This window comes from Macrobrachium nipponense, chromosome 35 (assembly GCF_015104395.2).
Source record: "Macrobrachium nipponense isolate FS-2020 chromosome 35, ASM1510439v2, whole genome shotgun sequence".
Taxonomy (NCBI): Eukaryota; Metazoa; Arthropoda; class Malacostraca; order Decapoda; family Palaemonidae; genus Macrobrachium; species Macrobrachium nipponense.
The window spans coordinates 54,645,253-54,666,334 of NC_061096.1; the positions used below are offsets into that span (position 1 = coordinate 54,645,253).

The 21,082-nt window shown below is 44.6% G+C and overlaps 1 protein-coding gene across 1 annotated transcript in view; it reads left to right on the forward strand.

Annotated features, from left to right (window-relative positions):
• LOC135208352 (huntingtin-like) overlaps positions 1-21,082 on the forward strand; it is a gene marked incomplete at its 5' end in the record, with an annotated part of 207,733 nt that overhangs the window by 19,699 nt on the left and 166,952 nt on the right. The window contains 7 exon segments of the mRNA XM_064240455.1: positions 1,771-2,070; positions 4,813-4,958; positions 6,035-6,263; positions 6,492-6,676; positions 6,992-7,147; positions 8,162-8,379; positions 8,610-8,804. Coding sequence (XP_064096525.1) covers positions 1,771-2,070; positions 4,813-4,958; positions 6,035-6,263; positions 6,492-6,676; positions 6,992-7,147; positions 8,162-8,379; positions 8,610-8,804 — 1,429 coding nt within the window.

Genomic DNA, 21,082 nt, shown 5'->3' on the forward strand with positions numbered 1-21,082 from the left:
TGGGAGGTTCTAGACAAGGCCTGTGGTGCTCAGTGAAGGATCCATCAAGACCTATGTCTAAGAATGCATTAGCCTTTTTTGTCAGGAACGTAATTATGGACGCTCATAAGGCTTGCACGGACGATTCTTTAAAACTTCTGAGAGTAAGAGCTCATGAAGTGAGAGCAGTGGCTACGTCTCTCTCTTTTCAGAGAAATATGTCGCTGAAGAATATCTTGGAGGCGACATATTGGAGATGTAATTCTGTGTTTGCGGCTCACTATTTGAAGGACGTGCGTGTGACCTATGAAAAATGTTTTTCATTAGGTCCTTTTGTGTCTGCGGGCACAATCCTGGGTACAGGAGCTTACAACAATCCTTAAGTTTTTTTTTTTTTTACTACTTTAGTCTAATAGATATGTTCTAGACTTTCTGCTGAACAAGTGCAGTTGCCGCACAAGCGGCCAGTCACTTCAGTTTAGTAAGGAACTCTTGTGATATCTGATATTAGATAAAATTTTTTTTTTGAAAATTATTGTGTACTTGTGCATTGTGGTTGAGTTACGGTTGTTGCGAAGAGTTGGGGATAACTCTGAGCAATTTTTAATACTAACATGGTGGTTAGGATCAGGTGGTCGGGATTGGTTGTATGCTCCTTAATAAGGTGTGTTGTCATGTAAGCGGATCAGCACCCATTGACAAAGTCCTTTCAGGCTCTGCCGAGTAAGTGGATAAGACCCCTTCGGCAGACCCACAAGAATTCTTGGCCATAGATCACATATCTCGCTAAAGTTTCTTGAGGTGATGCAGACTACGGGGAAAACACCCACGAAGTCTACCACCTATCAGGTAGGAACCAAGGTTTTTATTTTATACCTACAACAGATGTTGTTTACCTGTCTATTCTAGTAGTAGCTGTCTCTTACCCTCCACCGAAGGGTGCCAATCAGCTATGTATATATCTGACAGGTAAGTTGATTGTATGAAAATGATATTGTTATAATACAATAAAGTTTCATACATACTTACCTGGCAGATATATACGATTAGGGCCCACCCAGCCTCCCCGCAAGGAGACAGGTGGAAGAGAAAATATATGAGTAGAAAACGGGAATGGTTCCTAGTCCTGCCACCCAAGGGCCAGGCCCTGGTAGATCACCTGACCTACCTGTAGCGAGTGGCGCGAAATTTGAATTTCTGTCGAGGACGACGGAGTCTTAGCTATGTATATATCTGCCAGGTAAGTATGTATGAAACTTTATTGTATTATAACAATATCATTTTGTAGTTTAAACTAAATTGTGCTTTACACTGAACTTTCAACGTAAGAGATTAAACAAAAAAATATTAAAAAAACAATTATACCTAGTCAAAAACCCATCATTATAGTTTTACTGGTTAAGCCAAGAAAACCATCATTATAATTTTACTGGCTAAGCCAAGAAAACCATCATTATAATTTTACTGGCTAAGCCAAGAAAACCATCATTATAATTTTACTGGTTAATACAGAAGATTGTTAATTTGAAGTATTATCATTGTCCCTTTGCTGCAACCCTTAGCACTTTTATTATAATTACATGAGCTAAGGTTTCATAATTTAGTTCTAAAACTTAATGTATAGTGGAATGACTGCTATTTTAATCTTTTAAATGAATTTCTACTCAAAACTACTTCATTGAATAATTGTTCGCAGATAGATGAGCCAGATTTATTCTAGTCTAGATGTCATGAATAGCAAGGAATTATTATTTTATTTTCAACATTTTGTTTTTTGATATTTCTTTTCAGGTCAGATAAGTGTTGCTCCATCACTCTTTGAAGAAGACAGTCCTCTTCTAGATTTTGAAGGTGTGAGTGGCAGAACTAGTATTGATCTTGATACCCCTGATGGAAGGGTGGATTTAGAAGAGGGACTTAAGGAAGAAGATGACAAAGGGGGAGGAGGAGGAGGTGGTGGCGGTGGTGAGGGAGGGGTTGGAGGAAGTTGTGGTGATGATGATGGAAAGCTAGAAGATTCAGAAGCTGCGGAAAACAGTAGAGACAGTGACAGTGATTTATATGCAAGCATTGAGATAGGAAAAGTAACAGGTAAGTGTCATGTATGGAATTTTGACCAATATGCTTTTTACCATCGAAGGACCCCATATTCAAGGTGAACCATGATTTTCTATTTGTTGAAGGCAGGGAACCAAGCTATTCGTTGTGATTTTTGATGGAGTTGAATCAGAATTCAGTGACTCCCACGCAGTAAAAAATCAAAATGGTAAAAAGTCAGTTTTGTGTGGTTGTTTCTTTTTCTGATAAGAATGATGAATATAAATTTGTGATTAAATTTTTATTAGATATGGGGCAAAATCAGCTCAAGCTATAAAAATACTTTGAGTAAGGAATTGAACAAATACAATGCTTTTGTTGAATGAGGAATTGAATAAAGACAAAGCTTTTGTGATGGGTTTTCTTGTTTTTTTTTTATCAGAACCATTTAAAAAAGAAGTAAATGCAGTTGAAAAGAGAAAGCTTTTACCTCTGTTATGTTGGCTTTTGAAAAATGACCAGACAATGATCATTGGTACATTCATGCTTTTAACTGCCAATTCATTGATGAGCTCCTTGAGGAGAAAATCCCAAAATACAGTATTAATTGCTTTGTCAACTTACATTCTTTTAACACAGTCTAAAAATCACTGATCTGTCCTTTCACCTACTGTAATCCTTTAAACACTTCTATGTATCCCAAAAAGTTTAATCTCGCCTCAACAGCCTCTATCTTTTTTTTTTCTCATTCATATTCAACATCCACACTAATTTTGTAAAGGAGAGAAGGGTCAATAGTTTCTTCATGCATGTGCACCTGGCCTTCCATACACATTTTGAGTTACTTCCCAATCTTTTGGACACACACACTGTAATCTTTTCTTGTTTGATATATTCTGTGATTGGTCTGTTCTCTGATCTCGTTGTCATATGCCATATTTACTCCCAAAGATAAACTGTATCTGTGTGAATCAAGTTCTTGCACTCATCCAGTTCTATTTATAGTCATTACCTCATTGTCCTTGGTACTATTTACCCTTGTAACATTATTATTTTCACATTTCCTCTCAACCTTTTTCTCTTGCTAACACTCACAATCTCTTACTGAAGTAGCTTTATTAGTTTCTCTTCCTCTCTCCAGTCAGTACTGTATTATATGTAAGCATCAGTCAGTCTACACTCTATTTTTACCAAGTCATAGACTTGTTTTTTGTTTCAGGAAAACTTTCAGTTATAACAACATACTTGGCGTACCAGACATTTATTTTTACCAGCCAAGGTACAACCCAGTGTGGAAAAGCAGAATGCTGCAAACTTAGAGTCACCAGTAGGGAATGGAGCCCAAAACAGAAAAAAAATCAGTTATAATGGGAAATAATAATTATAAACAAATTCGATAAAATGGCAAACTAAAATAAATGTAAATGACACAAAACTGTGAATCCACTCAAAAATGAAATTATTTTCACCAAGTTTGAACTCTTGGTGTTCCAATAGTACATCTATTTAGTCCTTGTGCATTTGTATATGTTTAGCAAATTGTACAAGCCAGGTATGGTTATGGTACTTGGTTATAAAAATAATACTGATAAAGCTAGATCTTATAAACGCAATAGGATTTATGTAGGAAATGTATAGTTCTTTGAAAAGCTGATGGAAACCATTATTGTTTGGAACAGTGAATTATGTTACCATAGGAAGAATCATTGTGCCTGTTGTATTTTATTGTATTATTACAAGAAGCTATTTGGGAGGTTCATACTCATTATGCAGTATTGAAATTAAAAGCAAATGCTTTGTAAATGGAACTATTTTGGGAAGATCCTCAATTACAAGCACTGAAATAGAATAATTTTTGTCTTAATAAATGTATGTTTGCTGCTATATTTTGATTTGTAGAAGCTCAAAAATATGGTAGTTTATATCAGTTTTTTCAATCCATGAAAAGTTAACTTGTTGAAATTTGTCAAAATAGTCTAGTAGTCTGTAAAACTGTTATAAAGATTGAGATATCTATAGGTACGGACAAAAACAAGACACTCCATCATTATGCTTTTTGATATTAGTTTTGAACATGAGCAGGAGACCAAAATCTTCTTGCAGTTAAATAGATTACATATAAAAGATTGCTGTAGAAATATTTGTATGATGCATCTTTCAACCAAAATAGTAGTCACAGAAATGGTTGTCTGTTAATGGTAAGATTGAAGCTAGAAAATTGTACTTATCAGTGCTTTGGAAAATTTTTATATTTTTTTGCGGTTAAGAAAAACTTTATTTTTTCTTTGACCATCATATTAAATTGTAAATGAACTGTTAAGGACCATGCTTAAATAGTTGCAAATGTTCTTTCCCACCATTATCCCTACATTAAGGGGTTGGTTGCCTGATGCACCTTCTCCACTGCCTTCTATAAAGGCATCATCCTCCATCAAACCTCTTCTCTACATATCTTCCTTCACTATCTCACCATGTAATTCTCTGTCTCCCTCTTGATCTTCTTCCTCTAACAGGTTCTTTCCAGCCTCTCTTTACTCACTCCTCATCATCCATCCGTAACACATGCCCATACCATCTCGATCATGACTCTCTTATCACCTCTGAAATCTTCACTAAGCCTGTTCTTTGCCCTGTTTCCCCTCCCAGGAGTATCCATTATGTATTGTTTAGTCAGTTTGTTTATTAAACATCAACTAATTGCTTTACAGTTGCAATAGACAAGCTTTTATCTGGTTATGTATTCATTTATGAGATATAAAGTGGTTTTATTATCTCCCTTTTATTTTTATCTCCCAGATTCAACACCTCTGTTTGACAGAAGGGAAATAGATTTGAGCTCAGAGTCTACACCTCAGACTAGGGATAAGAGAAAACTTCACCAACAGACATCATCTGGTGCTCATAATAAATCATTAGAAGAGAAATCATTAGCAGTTGGCAAGGTAATTTTACTTCTCATAGGGAGTTAGGGTTATCAGTGCGTCTCACATGGTGTATGTGCGCCACAAGTTGCACCTACTTTTTAGCCTTTTACTTCACTTCCCTTCTTCCAGTTTGCTGTCTAACTCCCTCTTTTCATTGTCTTATCCTAAGAGCTGAGTGGCTGAAAGTGATTTTTATTTGCAAATGTTTAGATATAGATATGTGCTCTAATTTTTCATTATACAGTATACAGTAGTATATAATCAGTCTCTACTGCTTTAGTTGTTTCATCATATAAGAGTAAATAAATAAACATCAGTTAGTATTATTTGAAAATGGAGGAGTAAGTGTGATGTTATTTATTCTGAACTACTTAGTCCAAATAAAAAGCACTGCTTACTTATGAAAAGGAATTTCAGAACAAAGAGAAAGAGGCAGTTGGGGAGACTTATTATTAGTATAAAGGATTAGTTTATCCAGACCTCTGAGCCTAACAACAGCTCTTCTCAGGAGAAGAGGGAAATACGTTGTAGTATGTAATGTATGTAATCTTCACACACTTATATTTTTGCCATCCATTTATTTCTTTTTTTTTTAAGGGTAATGTATTGAGCTAACCTTTAAATGAAGTTACAGTAACTAATTTTTAAAAAAGTTAGCTTAATACTTAGGGAGCATGATTAGGGTCATATTTAGTGTTCAAACTCTAGAAGTAAGCATTTATTTGCATTTTTAGAGACCGTGCCAAACTTATGCAAAAATTCCCCTTGCTCAAGGGGGTCTGGAACCTAACCTCATGTATGTTCGGGGTACTGTTACTGCAATACAAAATTTTTGTATGTATTATACCAGACCCTCACATAATACCTACTGTTCATTTGCTAGGATTTATTTTGGAATAAATTTTATTTCTTATATGAGTAAAAACTTAGTCTTAATGATTGAAAACTTAGTGGAAAATTATTAAAAAGAATAAATAACTTATTGATAGAGCTTACTTGTGAATGTTTCTTAATAAAAATATGACTATATAGTGAACTAACTGTTGTTTTCTTATTTTAATTTAGTCATTCTTAAATATTCTGCTTATTTTTAGGCCTCTGGTAACATTGGATCTCTCTTTGAGGAAGAACTACCTGTTAGATATCTTGTAAGATATCTAAGTTCCTCTTTTTTGCTCTCTGGCCATGTGGGATCCCTGATATCTGACAGAGCTGTACGTGTGAGCGTTAAAGTTCTTGCATTGAATTGTGTTGGATTAGCAGTTATGGTTATGCCATCTTTAATGGGTGAACCCCTGTTTATTGATCCAGCTGCTGAGACAGGTAAGCTAACTAGTTCTTTGTTTGGTGTTGAAATATATTTTGGAATTTACTGCTCCACTATGAATACATGCAAAGTATTTCAGAAGAATATTTTTTTTCTTGATGCCTTATCTTGCCTTTTTTTTATGGATGTTTTCCTTAAGAGCATTTAGTTTTAATTTCAGGGTAACTTTTTAGGTTCAGAACTTAGTTCTAGTTAGATTTTTTCACAAATTCAACCACTTTCAGAGCTCCAACAACATGTAGATGATATCCTAAGATATCATGGCCATTCTGACCCACAGCTAGGAGCTAGCGTTGCTACAGTTATTGGCCAGTATATACGAGCCAGCCTCATTCATGGGGGAGGCCAGTACAATGATCTTGGTAGGCCAGGTTTGGCTCTTTCATCTCTCTTAGAGGTTCTTTGTAAGGTAAGATATCCTGTACAGTGTATATTCACTTACAGAGTAACTTTCAGAGGTTGCAGTATTGCGCGAAATATTTTATCCATTGATCATTTATTGGAGTGATTACATATAGACAGTATTTTGTCTGATTATGTGTTAACAAACAAATATAAGCAATTTTTCATATTGTTAAAAAAGAATTAGGCATTTATAAAGCTAATTATACTTGCTCAGACTCAGTCATGATAAATGTTAACAACAGTTGGTATAAATTTTCATTTTGGCAATGCAATGGGTTGTTGATTAGGAACATCCAGTTATTTTCATTTTGTGTTGCAGTTACTGGGCAATGAATCAAGTGTGACCTCCCGTGGAGCTGTAGCTGGTCTTAGCTTGTGTCTTAACGAGCTTCTACGTTCATGGCATGCATCAGTTGTGCTGTCTGTGTTGCCTCACATTGTCAACACTGCTTTGAATCCTTATTGGCTTGTAAAGGTGGGGTAACAAGATAATGGTCTACTTAAAAATATATTGTTTAGCACATTCATTCTTTTGTACAAGATTGTAGTTGATTAGTTTGGAAGGGCCAGAGTAAGTTACATTAATGTGAGAATTTCTTTGTAAAAATGGATGCTGTCAAAAGTTTTTTTTTATTCAAATGGATAGTAGTAGCAGTAGTAGTACATGAATTGATATACATATAAGACTGCTTTTTGAAGTTCAGATTTTGATATTGTGTTTATTAATCACTATTGTACAAGACTGGATTTTTTATTTGTAGCATGTTGTGTAGATCTAATGTACATTGTATATTCTAATATCACTTAACATTCTTAGCATGTTATAAGCAGTTATATGGAATTTTTCTTGATATGTAGTTATTTTGACTACGTTTAGAATCAGTATCTTTTAGTCATCAAGCCATTTTGCAGGGGAGGGCTATATCATTTGGCAGCATTGTACATTTAATTTCATGTCTTGGGAACTGTGTTTCTCTTGCAAAATTAGATCACTCTAATTGTTTCAGCTCAGTCAGGGATGACTAAATATTTGTGAAATATACAGTCAGGAATATAATTTGAATTCTTGTAGAACTAGGAGTTTGAGGGTGGCTGCATGCTCTTGACAATTAAATGATATTATATGATGTGTTTAAATGGGTAGAAAGTTTTTATTTTAAGCTCCAATATAAAGCTTGATGTTGACTGGGTGAATATCCTGAGTACACTAAGGACAGTACCAGGTTTACATTGAGTGGTTCATTCAAGAATAATTTTAATTAGCCAGATACAGTATAAAATATCAGAAATGTTATATTCCTGATCCTTTGTTTCTGATCCTTTGTCACACTTAAAAATACCAATCAGCCAGAAAATGGTGAGATGCCTAGAAGGATTTAATATACTAATGAATGAGCAACCTTTATTAAATTGAAGTATTTTACTATTTACCAGTATATGTCTTTTGTTACTGTCCTTCCTAATCTCAATTGCTTTTGTCAATTTGTAGGTTGAGCTGTGTGAACTCTTAGGTGGTTTGCCATTAAGTTATATTGATCATCTTGAGAACAGTAATAATTATGGAAATGCTGGTAACTCTGTGCCAGTAGTTTCAGGCCTCCGACAGTCTGACAGGTTTTCTCATCGAGTTTCCACTGCTGTATTGATTCCTTTGTTAGGAGATCAAGATCATAGAGTTCGAACAGCTGCTGCTTCAGCTTGTGTTGAGTAAGTTATGTATTTACTATATCATTTTATAGTTGAGTTAGACCCTAAGTGAATGTTCTCCATTCTTTTCTGTCTTAACATTTTGAAATCATACTTCTTCAGAATGTAAGTGCTATGTTGTAGTTTCTTTTTATTATGCCATTGGAGTTTGTAAAATACTTGTGTGTGTAAGTGCAAAATATATTTTTCAGAGTTTGTGAAAATGGCACCAATATGTTTTTTTTTTTCAGATTGGTACCTGAGATTATGAGCACTGGAGACTTGATTCAGAAAGTTGCTTCAGATCTTGTTCAAGGTGGTCATCTGAAAGGACACAAGAAAATGAATCTTCCCTCCCAGCAGAATTGGTCTTCCCGTAGCCTTCCTTCTCTTCCTGTGGCTCCCCTTCATAGGCTTCTTTCAGATGGATGGAATATGACTGAAAGGTAGATAGTGTCACGCTCTTCATTCATGCAGAATGTTTTATTGTCAAGAAAAGATGTTAAAGGATTAGGTTCAATGTTGATGTTTGGTATGGTAATTTCAAGATACATCATGTAAGTGCAGAAAAATTTTGCTCCATTTTTACCTATGTTCCTATATTCATTTGCAACCAAAATGTTCATATTTATATATCGGTGATCAGTTTCATATTGTGGGAGAGTAAGAAACATTAAGGAAATGAAGGCTAAAAAATTGCAATTATACTCAAAACTCATGAAGATTACAAATGGATATCCTTCCTGACTCCCTAGTTATCTTGGCTTGGGACTGCCACCAACTTGGGTAGGCTTGTAACCGTAGTGGCTGGGATAAGATGATTAAGTAATTGTATATCATAGCAAAAACCTTTTTCAGTTATTTTATGCCAACTGAACTGTGGGTCACCAAGTCACCCCTTCAAATTTCACTTGAAAAATTCTTTAACTTTAGATTATAGTGATGTGCATAAACATGCAAATTATTAGCTTCATTTCCTCATAGTTGAAATTTTCCAGTAGAAAAGGTACTTGTTCCGATACGTAATACAAACCCTCGGTCCTTTAACAATAGGAAGGTAACTAGCGGCAGCTGGGACGGTCGTAAGCTTCGAACAAGGGGAGAACGGTAGTTAACTGCTTGTCCGATCGTGCGCGTGCGGGACGTGTTCGTCATCGCTCTCTGCCCGCTTCATCGTCGTATGCTTTGTTTATATTGTGTTTTCTACTAATGGTTTGTTTGACTTGAAAATGAAACTGTAAGTACACTGTTTTCATTTTCATTACTTAATTATGAGCCAACATGGAGCTATCGCCGTAGATGCGGCGATTTCCGCTCTTTTCATGAATTGATACCCTTGAATTATGTCTCGGTGCCGAGGGCGGGCCCGCTCGCGCCGAGTCATGTATTTTGGGCGAAAGTGTGTAATTGAAAGATGTAAGTACTCTTTTCATTATTTTTTGCCCTGTGCGTTCGTTGCCGAGAGCGTGATTGCGCTCGGCACGAGCCTCTTATTTTTATGGATAGAATGCATGAAAGTGGATTTGCAATGCAGTATTCTTTTCATTTTCATTTATTAATTGCATCAAATTTAATTTTGGATCAATTTCCGCTCTTACCCGGGAATTGATCCTTACGATTTATTTTCTGTGAAAGTGAAATCGCAAGTGCAGTATTCTGTTTCATTTTCATATATTTTTTATGATAGCATCATATTATTATGGATCAAGTTTCCGCTCTTACCCGGGAATTGATCTTTCCCCCTTTAAGTTCTATGAAGTGAATCGCAAGTGCAGTATTCTGTTTCATTTTCATATTACTTTTCACTGCTGTGCGGGGGTAGAGGAAGCGAAGGTCTGCCAGGAAGTCGTCGGAAAGCTCTCCCGCGACTCCCTTGGTATCCGATTCTTCTTTCCTGACCCCCGCTCAGCTTCCTCGTTGTATTTTGTATTTGGGGTCTTCCTTGCGTTTGGGATGGGGCATGTCTCCCCCCCGTGCGTGAGGGAACCCCTCTTACTAATCTATCTGTGATACCGCAGGTGCTACATCTGTGGGAGACGACCTTGGACAGGTATGGACCACTGCGGCTGCAGGGCGTGCCTAGCATCCATGATCTGCTGCAGCGTCTAGCGAGGTCTGGGGCAGTGACTTTGGCACGGTCTACACTACAACCTCCATGGCCGCTTATGCTGCTTCCCCCCGCTGGTCTACACTCCCCATGCTGTGTCGGTGACGCCGTCTGCCGCTACTAGGGCCGGCCGACCGCGTCGCCCCCCGCTCGATTTTCGTACCGAGGGGTGGGGTATGCCGCCGCCGCCTGTGTTTTCTTGTTGCCTACCCCAGACTTCCGCTGTTCCAGCAGCTCGCCCCTGGACCGGCCGCCAGTACCCAGGTTCCCGCTGGCTGCCGATGGCTGGGCCTGCCGTACCTGCCGCTGATGTTGTTGCTGGCCCAGCCGCTCGCGCCGCTCCTGTGAGGCGTGCTGTGCGTGACACTCCTGCTGTTGCTGGTCCTGCTGGTGCTGGTCCTGCTGTTGCTGGTCCTGCTGTTGATGTTCCTGCCGCTCCTGCCGTGCCTGCCCCTGCCCACGTCGTGTCGTGTCATGGAAGTGCTGCCCCGGACTCAGGTCTTTCCGGACAGGTTCAGTCGGGGCGTGTTGCTTCGGCAATTGGCCCGGCTCCTCCGTGGATGGAAGACCTGACGTCCGTCCTGAGAGAGCTGACGAAGAAGAGGAAGGTGTCGTCGTCGTCTTCATCGTCTTCTTCGTCGTCTGCTGCCGCCTCTCCCCCTTCGACTTCTAAGGCTTCCCAAGCCGAAGAAGAAGAAGGCTTGCCTCCCACCCCCCCCCCCCAAGAAGGCTCCTTCAGGACCTTCGAAGGGGGCCCCGTCTCACTCCGGTGTGACGGGGGGTTCTTCCTGCGAGTCCTCCTGCTCCTTCAGGGAGCGGGGCCCGTCTCCCCTTCCGTAAGGAAGAGATAGGACCGGGAAACAGAGGAGTATCAGTTAGCACTTGTACTTCCTCGCCTGGTGCTAGCGGCGATGCCGCTACGCCAGGTTCCGGCTCGGCTCTCTCGTTCGCGGAGATACCCGAGTGTACGCTCTCCCTCGGGAGACCGTGCAGCCAAAGTTTCGGCGCCAGAGTTCGCTCGGCGCCAAGACCGCGGCACGGAGCAGAAGGCTGGTGAGAGCCGCTCAGGTGACTCTCGCCAGGCCAGCGGCCGCTCTCGCAGCGACCAGCTGGTAACCCGGGTTTCCCCCCTAAGAAGACTCCTTCGGGAACTTCTAAGGGCTCGTTCCACGCCGTGGGACGGGGGGGTTCTTCTGCCGGTCCTCCTGCTCTTTTCGGGTCGGGAACAGGGTCCGTCTCCTCTTCCACAAGGAAGAAGAAGACGGGGACCAGAGGCGTACCGACTACCACCGGTACTTCCTCGCCTGGTGTTTGCGGCGCTGCCGCTACGCCAGGTTCCGGCTCGGTCTCTCGTTCGCGAGAAGTTCCGAGTATACGATCTCCCGCGGGAGAGCGTATAGCCAAAATTTTGGCGCCAGAGTTCGCTCGGCGCCAGGACTGCGGCACGGAGCAGAAGCTGGTGAGAGCCGCTCATGTGACTCTCGCCAGGCCAGCGGCCGCTCTTGCAGCGACCAGCTGGTAACCCTGGTAGACGTGACGGTCTCTGACCAGCCACGGGCTGAGGCTGGGAATAGGTCCCCCCGACCATCGGTACCAACCTTGGCTGGTACCAGCGGTTTGACGCGCCTTGAGGACGCTCACCGGTCTCACCGCAAAAACGAGCTTTGCAAGTCACCTGACCGCCGCTCCCACAGGGACCGCGCGGATAGGGCGACCAGCAGCAGCTCGTCTGACGCACGGGACCGGGGTCGACGTGCTCAGTCGAGCCGCTCGCCACAGGTGAGCGGCACGGCCAGGCCTGCAGATCGATCCCCACCGCGGGTTGGTGATCGGCTGCAGCCCCCCACGTACGCTGGTCCTGCCAGCGAGCAAGGGGGGGAGCGTCAGGTCTGTCTCTCCACTACCTTAAACTTCCTCGGGGTACGCCGGGAAGACCGAGGTAGCTAGGAGTGATCGTGAGAGGTGCGCCACTCACGATCCCGTCACGACGCCGCACGTGCCACGTATGGTCTTAGGACAAGCCAGGACGTACGCGCAAGTGATTGGAGGTGACCGTCAGGGGGGGGAGGGGATAGCGTCAGGTCTGTCTCTCCGATACCTTCAACTTCCTCGGCATACGCCGGGAAGAGCGAGGTATATAGGAGTGATCGTGAGAGATGCGCCGCTCACGATCCCGTCACGACGCCGCACGTGCCATGTATGGTCTTAGGACCAGCCAGGACGTACGCGCAAGTGATTGGAGGCAACCGTCAGCGATCTGTTGCTGGTCCTTCTTCTGAAGGAGGAGGGTCTTGGGAGCTGCTCTTGTTGGAGGGACTGGACGGTCCTACTCCTCAAGACGCTGTAACTTCCGAGATTCAGAGTAACTTTGCCCTGGTTATTGCACTGATTCGTCAACACAACGACCTGGGGAGAGGATCGCCGCTCCACGGCTCGAAGTCGTTCTCGAGCCCGAGTAGGGAACCAGACTGACGGTGGGCTTGCCGCGATAGAGCTTCTCGACTCGGTTCTGAACCAGGAGAGCCTCTCGTCTCCGGACGAGAAGGCTCGCTCAGGTCTAGCCGGTCGGGCAAGCTACTTCTCCTCTGCCGCGACAGCGGCGTTTTTTCGGAGTATTGCAGCTCTTCTTCTCCCCCCCCCCCCCCCCCCCCCCCCACCCCCCCCCCCCCCCCCCCTTCCATCCTTCTGAGAGGTTTCGATCTCGACGAGGACTGGAATGAGTCAGAGGACGGTTTTGGCTCTCCCTGTCAGGTGTCGAGTTCGTGACCCTCCTCGGGGGGGAGGGGGGTGGGAGGAAGGCCATCGCCGCAAGGTGATGGCTGCTCCTACTCTCGTCTCCAAATGCTAGTGCCGCTGGAAAGGCGAGCAATATCCTTTTCCTTCCCCATTCCCTCTCTCCTTACGGCTACGAGGGAAAGGGGTAGAATCCTACAGACTTCTCTGTAGGATCCCACGATTGGGGACTGCGCTACTGGGGGGACCTTCGGGTCCTACCTGATGTAACCCCAGTCGTGGGGGAGGGACCCTGCACCATCTCCGATTTCTACGGGAATCGAGAGGACAACCAACCGATATTCGTTTAACAAATCCGGTGGGGGTTTCGCTGGGCGCTTAGAATTCTGCAGAATTTCTAGCACACATGGCGAGACCACTATCCAAGGGAGTTAGACGAGTATTCCCGATAATTGTTGCCACGATAATCGGGGATCTCGCCGAATGCTCGAATTCCTGGAGTTCTTAGCGTTGGAAGAAGACTGTCGCCGAAGGAAGATATCTCACAGTGGCGGCCAGCCCTGGATTAGAGAGAACGGACGGGAATATCCAGTTGTTCCGATACGTAATACAAACCATCGTTCCTTTAACAATAGGAAGTAGCTAGCAGCAGCTGGAACGGTTGTAAGCTTCAAACAAGGGGAGAACGGTAGTTAACTGCTTGTCTGACAGTCGCGCGACTGGGAGGTAAACAAATCACTTGGCCGTTGTTCGTCATCGCTCTCTGCCCGCTTCATCGTCGTATGCTTTGTTTATATTGTGTTTTCTACTAATGGTTTGTTTGACTTGAAAATGAAACTGTAAGTACACTGTTTTCATTACTTAATTATGAACCAACATGGAGCTATCGCCGTAGATGCGGCGATTTCCTCTCTTTTCATGAATTGAACCCTTGAATTATGTTTCGGTGCCGAGGGCAGGCGCGCTCGCGCCGAGTCATGTATTTTGGGTGAAAGTGTGTAATTGAAAAATGTAAGTACTCTTTTCATTATATTTTTGCCCTGTGCGTTCGTTGCCGAGAGCGTGATTGTGCTCGGCACGAGCCTTTTATTTTGTATGATAGAATGCAATGAAAGTGGATTCGCAATTGCAGTATTCTTTTCATTTTCATTTATTTATTTGCATAAATTTTAATTTGGATCAATTTCCGCTCTTACCCGGGAATTGATCCTTACGATTATTTTCTGTGAAAGTGAAATCGCAAGTGCAGTAGGCAGTCCCCGGGTTACGACGGGGGTTCCGTTCTTGAGACGCGTCGTAAGCCGAAAATCGTCGTAAGCCGGAACGACGCTTGGAAATATGTCTTAAACTAATAAAAAGTTATAAAAACCTTACTTGTAATCCTTTGGTTACACTACATGTTGTTTCCTAGTAGTTATTATGTTACAACCTGGAGTTATTTTCATAAAAGAATGCTGGTTCTTGAAGGTAAAAACTATTGTAATCCTCTGGTGACACTACATTCTTGCAAGTTTTATGTACAACCTGGAGTGATTTTGCAAAATCTTGAGGGCTACAAGAACAGCTGATTACTATTTACGTATCATATAGACTAATTAAAGTAAATGTATCTTTAAATAGGCTTATATATTAGTATCAACAAAACATTTCCTGCCATGAGTCAGAGGCCGTTTAATGAAACGAACACTTCTCTGTCCTATCTGTTCAGAAAATAAACGTTACGTCAATCCCCGAGACCATTGTTGCCAAAGCGTCTCTCTCTCTCTCTCTCTCTCTCTCTCTCTCTCTCTCTCTCTCTCTTTCTCTCTCTCGTCTCTCTCTCTCTCCTTCTCTCTCTCTCTCTCTCCTCTCTCTCTCTCTGATCAAATTACATTGGAAACTTGACATACGATTGCCCTAATATACGAATGTTTTGAGATACAACAGAAAATTTGCGAAAATACAAGCTTTGATATACAACGAAATATTTGAGATACGATTTTGCAATGAGTGTTAGTTGTATAGGCGACCGATAAATGGCGTTCAGTCTGTTTGTTTGTTGGTGCTGCATGTTAACACGTCGTTGTTTAGTTCGTTGTATTTGCGCCTATTTTTCGTGTTATTTTGTCTATTTTATTATTAACCATGGGTCTCAAGCTAAAGACAAAGCAGGTGATAAGAAAAAACCCAAGAAAATGATTTCGATGGAAGCAAAACATGAAATTATAGCAAAGCATGAACGTGGCGTTCGTATCGTTCGATTTGGTTGGCAAAACGAGTATGGTCGAAATCCTTCTACAATATCCACGATTATCAAGCAGAAGGAAGCTATAAAAACCCCCGAGACCATTGTTGCCAAAGCGTCTCTCTCTCTCTCCTCTCTCTCTCTCTCTCTCTCTCTCTCTCTCTCTCTCTCTCTCTCTCTCTCTCTCTCTCTCTCTCTCTCTCTGATCAAATTATGTACTGGATAATGTCTCTCTTTTGGATACTTCGATTTTGCCAAATATTGAGGGCTACAAGAACAGTTGATTACTATTTACGTATCATATAGACTAATTAAAGTAAACGTATCTTTAAATAGGCTTATATTATTAGTATCAACAAAACATTTACTGGCATGAGTCAGAGGCAGTTTAACGAAACGAACACTTCTCTGTCCTTAACTCGGAGCGTCGGAGACCTCTCTCTCTCTCTCTCTGCTTCTCTCTCTCTCGTCTCTCTCTCTCTCTCTCCTCTCTCTCTCTCTCTCTCTCTCTCTCTCTCTCTGATCAAATTACTGGATAATGTCTCTCTTTGGATACTTGGAATTTGCGTTGTAATCTAACCAGAAACTTCGTTTTGTTATTATTACTGGAAACAAGCAATGATTTTTTCATTATTTGCGCTTTTGGACTGTTATATGTAAACTAGTATGTATTCATTCGCTCGGAAACTAGTTCCGCATATGAGGCGTCACTAAAAAACATAAAAAAATACAACATAAAAAGTGTCGAAAATCATCATAATCTCAAAATTTTTGTTGTAATCTAACCAGAAACTTATTTTTATTAATATACTGTGCTAAACTATAAAGGATTTTTATCATAGTATGCGTTTTTTAAAAGCGTCGTTAACTCGGAGCGTTGGAAGCGTCAGCGTCGTAACCTCGGAACAAGCGTCGTAACCCAGGACGGATTTTTCCATTGAATATTTAAGAAAAAGCGTCGTAACCTCGGAACGTCGTAAGCCGGAACCGTCGTAACCCGGGGACCGCCTGTATTCTGTTTCATTTTCATATATATTTTATGATAGCATCATATTATTATGGATCAAGTTTCCGCTCTTACCCGGGAATTGATCTTTTCCCCATTAAGTTCTATGAAGTGAATCGCAAGGGCAGTATTCTGTTTCATTTTCATATTACTTTTCACTGCTGTGCGGGGGTAGGGGAAGCGAAGGTCTGCCAGGAAGTCGTCGGAAAGCTCTCCCGCGACTCTCTTGGTATCCGATTCTTCGTCTTCTTTCCTGCCCCCCGCTCAGCTTCCTCGTTGTATTTTGTATTTGGGGTCTTCCTTGCGTTCGGGGTGGGGCATGTCTTCCCCCCCGTGCGTGAGGGAACCCCTCTTACTAATCTATCTGTGCTACCGCAGGTGCTACATCCGTGGGAGACGACCTTGGACAGGTATGGACCACCGCGGCTGCAGGGCGTGCCTAGCATCCACGGGCTGCTGCAGCGTGTAGCGAGGTCTGGGGCGGTCTCCACTACTACCTCCACGGCCGCTTATGCTGCTCCCCCCTGCCTGGTCTACACTCCCCATGCTGTGTCGGTGACGCCGTCTGCCGCTACTAGGGCCGCCGCCGCCGCCTGTTTTCTTCGTGTTGCCTGCCCCAGACTTCCGCTGTTCCAGCAGCTCGCCCCTGGACCGGTCACCAGTACCCAGGTTCCCGCTGGCTGCCGATGATTCTACGAGGCGATCGCTGGGCCTGCCGTACCTGCCGCTGATGTGATTCCCGCTGCTGGCTTGGCTGTCCCTTCTGGGTCTACCGCTGCCGCTGTTCCTGCCACTCCTGAGCTGGTTGCTGTTCCTGTCGCTCCTGGTTCCTGAGCCTGTCCATGCTGGTCCTGCCCACGGTGTGTCTTCCCCAGTCCCAGGTCCTTCCGGACAGGTGCAGTCGGGCCGTGTTGCTTCGGCAATAGCCCCGGCTCCGGCCTGGATGGAGGACCTGACGACTGTCCTGTGTGAGCTGACGAGGAAGAGGAAGAAGAGGAAGGTGTCATCTTCGTCTTCATCGTCTGCTGCTGCCTCTTCCCCTTCGACTTCTAAGGCCCATAAGCCGAAGAAGAAGAAGGCTGCTTTCTCCCCTAAGAAGTCTCCTTCGAGAACTTCTAAGGGCCCGTCCCACCCTGGTGGGATGGGGGGTGGTCCTGCTGGTCTTCCTGCTCCTTCGGGAGCGGGGCCCGTCTCCCCTTCCGTAAGGAAGAGATAGACGGGGACCAGAGGAGTACCGGTTAGCACTGGTACTTCCTCGCCTGGTGCTAGCGGCGATGCCGCTACGCCAGGTTCCGGCTCGGTCTCTCGTTCGCAAGAGATCCCGAGTGTACGTTCTCCCTCGGGAGACCGTGCAGCCAAGCTTCGGCGCCAGAGTTCGCTCGGCGCCAAGACGCGGCACGGAGCAGAAGGCTGGTGAGAGCCGCTCAGGTGACTCTCGCCAGGCCAGCGGCCGCTCTTGCAGCGACCAGCTGGTAACCCGGGTTTCCCCCCTAAGAAGGCTCCTTCGGGAACTTCTAAGGGCTCGTTCCACTCCCGTGGGACGGGGGGATTCTTCTGCCGGTCCTCCTGCTCTTTCGGGAACAGGGGCCGTCTCCCCTTCCGCAAGGAAGAAGAAGACGGGGACCAGAGGCGTACCGACTACCACCGGTACTTCCTCGCCTGGTGTTTGCGGTGCTGCCGCTACGCCAGGTTCCGGCTCGGTCTCTCGTTCGTAAGAACTTCCGAGTATACGATCTCCCGCGGGAGGGCGTATAGCCAATTTTTGGCGCCAGAGTTCGCTCGGCGCCAAGTACGTGGCACGGAGCAGAAGCTGGTGAGAGCCGCTCATGTGACTCTCGCCAGACCAGCGGCCGCTCTCGCAGCGACCAGCTGGTAACCCTGGTAGACGTGACTGTCTGACCAGCCACGAGCTGGCTGGGAAGAGGTTCCCTCGTTGGTGCCAGCCTCGGCTGGTACCAGCGGTATGACGCGCCGCGAGGACACGCACCGGTCTTACCGCGACAGTGGTCTCTGCAGGTCTCCTGACCGCCGCTCCCACAGGGACCGGGCGGATAGGGGGACCAGCAGCAGCTCCTCTGCACACGAGATCGGGGCCGCTGTTCTCGGTCCAGCCGTTTCCCTGGGAAATGGCTCGACTAGGCCTGCAAAGTGGCGATCGCCTGCAGCCCTCCAAGCCCGCTGGTTCTGCCAGCAGCGAAAGAGGAGCGTCACGGTCTCTCCCGTGCCTGCAACTTCCTCGGTTTGCACCAGGAAGAGCGAGGCACAGCGGGGTGGTATCGTGAGGGGCATACCCCGCACGATCCCGTCACGACGCCGTAAGTATCAGGTACGATCTTCGGACCGACCAGGACGTACGTGCAAGTGGCAGGAGGAATCCGAGAGGGGTCTATCGCAGTTCCTCCTCCTTAAGGGGGAGGTTCTCGGAATGCTCTTGTTCGAGGGGCTTGACGGTCCTACTCCGCAAGATGCTATGACTTCCGAGATCCAGAGGAACTTTGTCGAGGTTATGGCGCTGATTCGTCAGCGCAACGACCTCGGGGAAGGATTGTCGCTCCCACCAGCAGAGCCCACGTCTCTGCTCGAGTCGTTTTGGGGCCCGAGAGGGAACCCAAACCGACGGTGGGTCTGCCGCGATCGGAGCTTGCCCATTCTGTCTTGAACCAGAGTCTCTCGTCTCCGGACAAGAAGGCTCTCTCAGTTCTGGCCGGTCGATCAAGCTACTTCCACCTCCTCTACTGCGACAGCGGCGTTTCTACGTGTCTTCGGACACCGTATTTAAATACTCCTTCGGTCCTCCTGAGAGGTTTCGACCTCGACGAGGACTGGAATGAGTCGGAGGACGGTATCGGCTCTCTCCTGTCAGGTGTCGATCAGCCCCACCCAGATGACGTTCACAGTGGCGGCAGACCCTTACCTACAGTGAGAGTTCGTTACCCTCCTCGGGAAAACGTTTTCTCCTGACGATACGCTTTCCCAGACTCTGAGAGGCCATCGCCGCAAGGCGATGGCTGCTCCTACTCTTCTCCAACTGCCAGTTCCACTGGGAAGGCGAGCGAGTATCCAATTCCTCCCCCATTCCCTCTTTCCTTATGGCTACGAAGGAAATGGGAGGGATCCTACAGAGATTTCTCTGTAGGATCCCACGTTGGGGACTGCGCTACGGGGGGACCTTTCGGGGTCCTACCTGACCTGTCCATGTAAGTTTTCCGGTCGTTGAGGAGGGATCCTGCCCCATTCTCGATTTCTACGGGAATCGAGAGGACCACCAGCCGATATCGTTTGACAAATTCGGTGGGGGTTTTGCAGAGTGCTTAGAATTCTACGGAATTTCTAGCGCATTCAGAGTGTTCGAGTTTTTTACGATCTCCAAACACTTAGGAGAGACCACGGTCCAAAGTGAGCGAGACGAGAATCCCTGATAATGGTTACACGATAATCGGGAACCTCGGCCTACTATTGCTCGAATTCCTGGAATTCTAGCATTGGGAAGAAGACTGTGCTGCTGAAAGAAGACTATCTCACAGTAGGCGACCAACCTGGAATAGAGAAGAACGGACGGGAACATCCAGTTTGGCTTGAACTATCGTCTTAGTTATTCTGTTCACCATTGAAGCTTTCCTTCGAGGAAGACTTCTCCTTCACTCTCTTTGATAGAGATCGAAGGTGGTCGATCTCCAATCCTTATTTTATTTTCTTGAAGGAAAGAATTTAGGATGGAGATCGTTGTTCAGAATCCTACAAATATACTACATATATTAACCTCGCGACATGATTCTGCTAAGCAGTTGAATTGTCCGGGGGGTAGGCGCATATCCTAGTTACTCTACGGATTGCGACTTAGACGAGGAGTATTCTAATTGAACTGCAACTCGGGGTTGCCTGCAACCTCCCAGGAGTTTCCAGTTTCAATTTTATATACTTATGGTTTTGTCACGACAACACCATTTCAGCTTTTGTATTTACCGAAATTCGTTTCGCCTAAATATAATTGCTCGAGCATATCTTTTTATGCTCAGTGGTTCTAGCCGAACGCATTCCTTCGTGGAAAGGATTACTTGGCAACTCAGGATGACGAGTCAGCGACAGCTACTGCGTATTGAATTGCCCGAGGCATTTCAGTACCAGTTGCCGCCTCGAGATGCAAGGTTGGTTATGTCTTTCTCCCCTGCTTTGATTGAATACCAACCGTATCTCTGCCCAACAATCACGGACTTAAGTCTCTGATTAACGGGGATTCTCGCATACACGAATGACCATCTACTGCTGTGAGGCTCGAATTCATCGCCTTCAGTATTGCGAGAATTTACAACAGAGATATCTCTTCGACTTTCATCTTTCTGTTTACCGCACGGTAACAGAATTCTGTAATAGTCTCTTGCTGCATTGCACTGCGATAATGCGAATGATTTTTTGCGGAATCTGAGTTTGTCCTCAAAATATCTCTTATTCGTAGGTGTGCAATTATTCATTGTTCACCCCGGATTAGCAGATGTATTGAAAGACATCGCCTACTCCCACACCTGCCAGCTCTACTTCCAAACGTTCAGCCCATGAGAAGTAGTTCTTCAGGCGGCTCTCCCCTGTGTTTCATTACTGAAAAACGCCCCGCTTTCATTGCAACTACGACTTCTCACCGGACAGCAATGAAATAGCG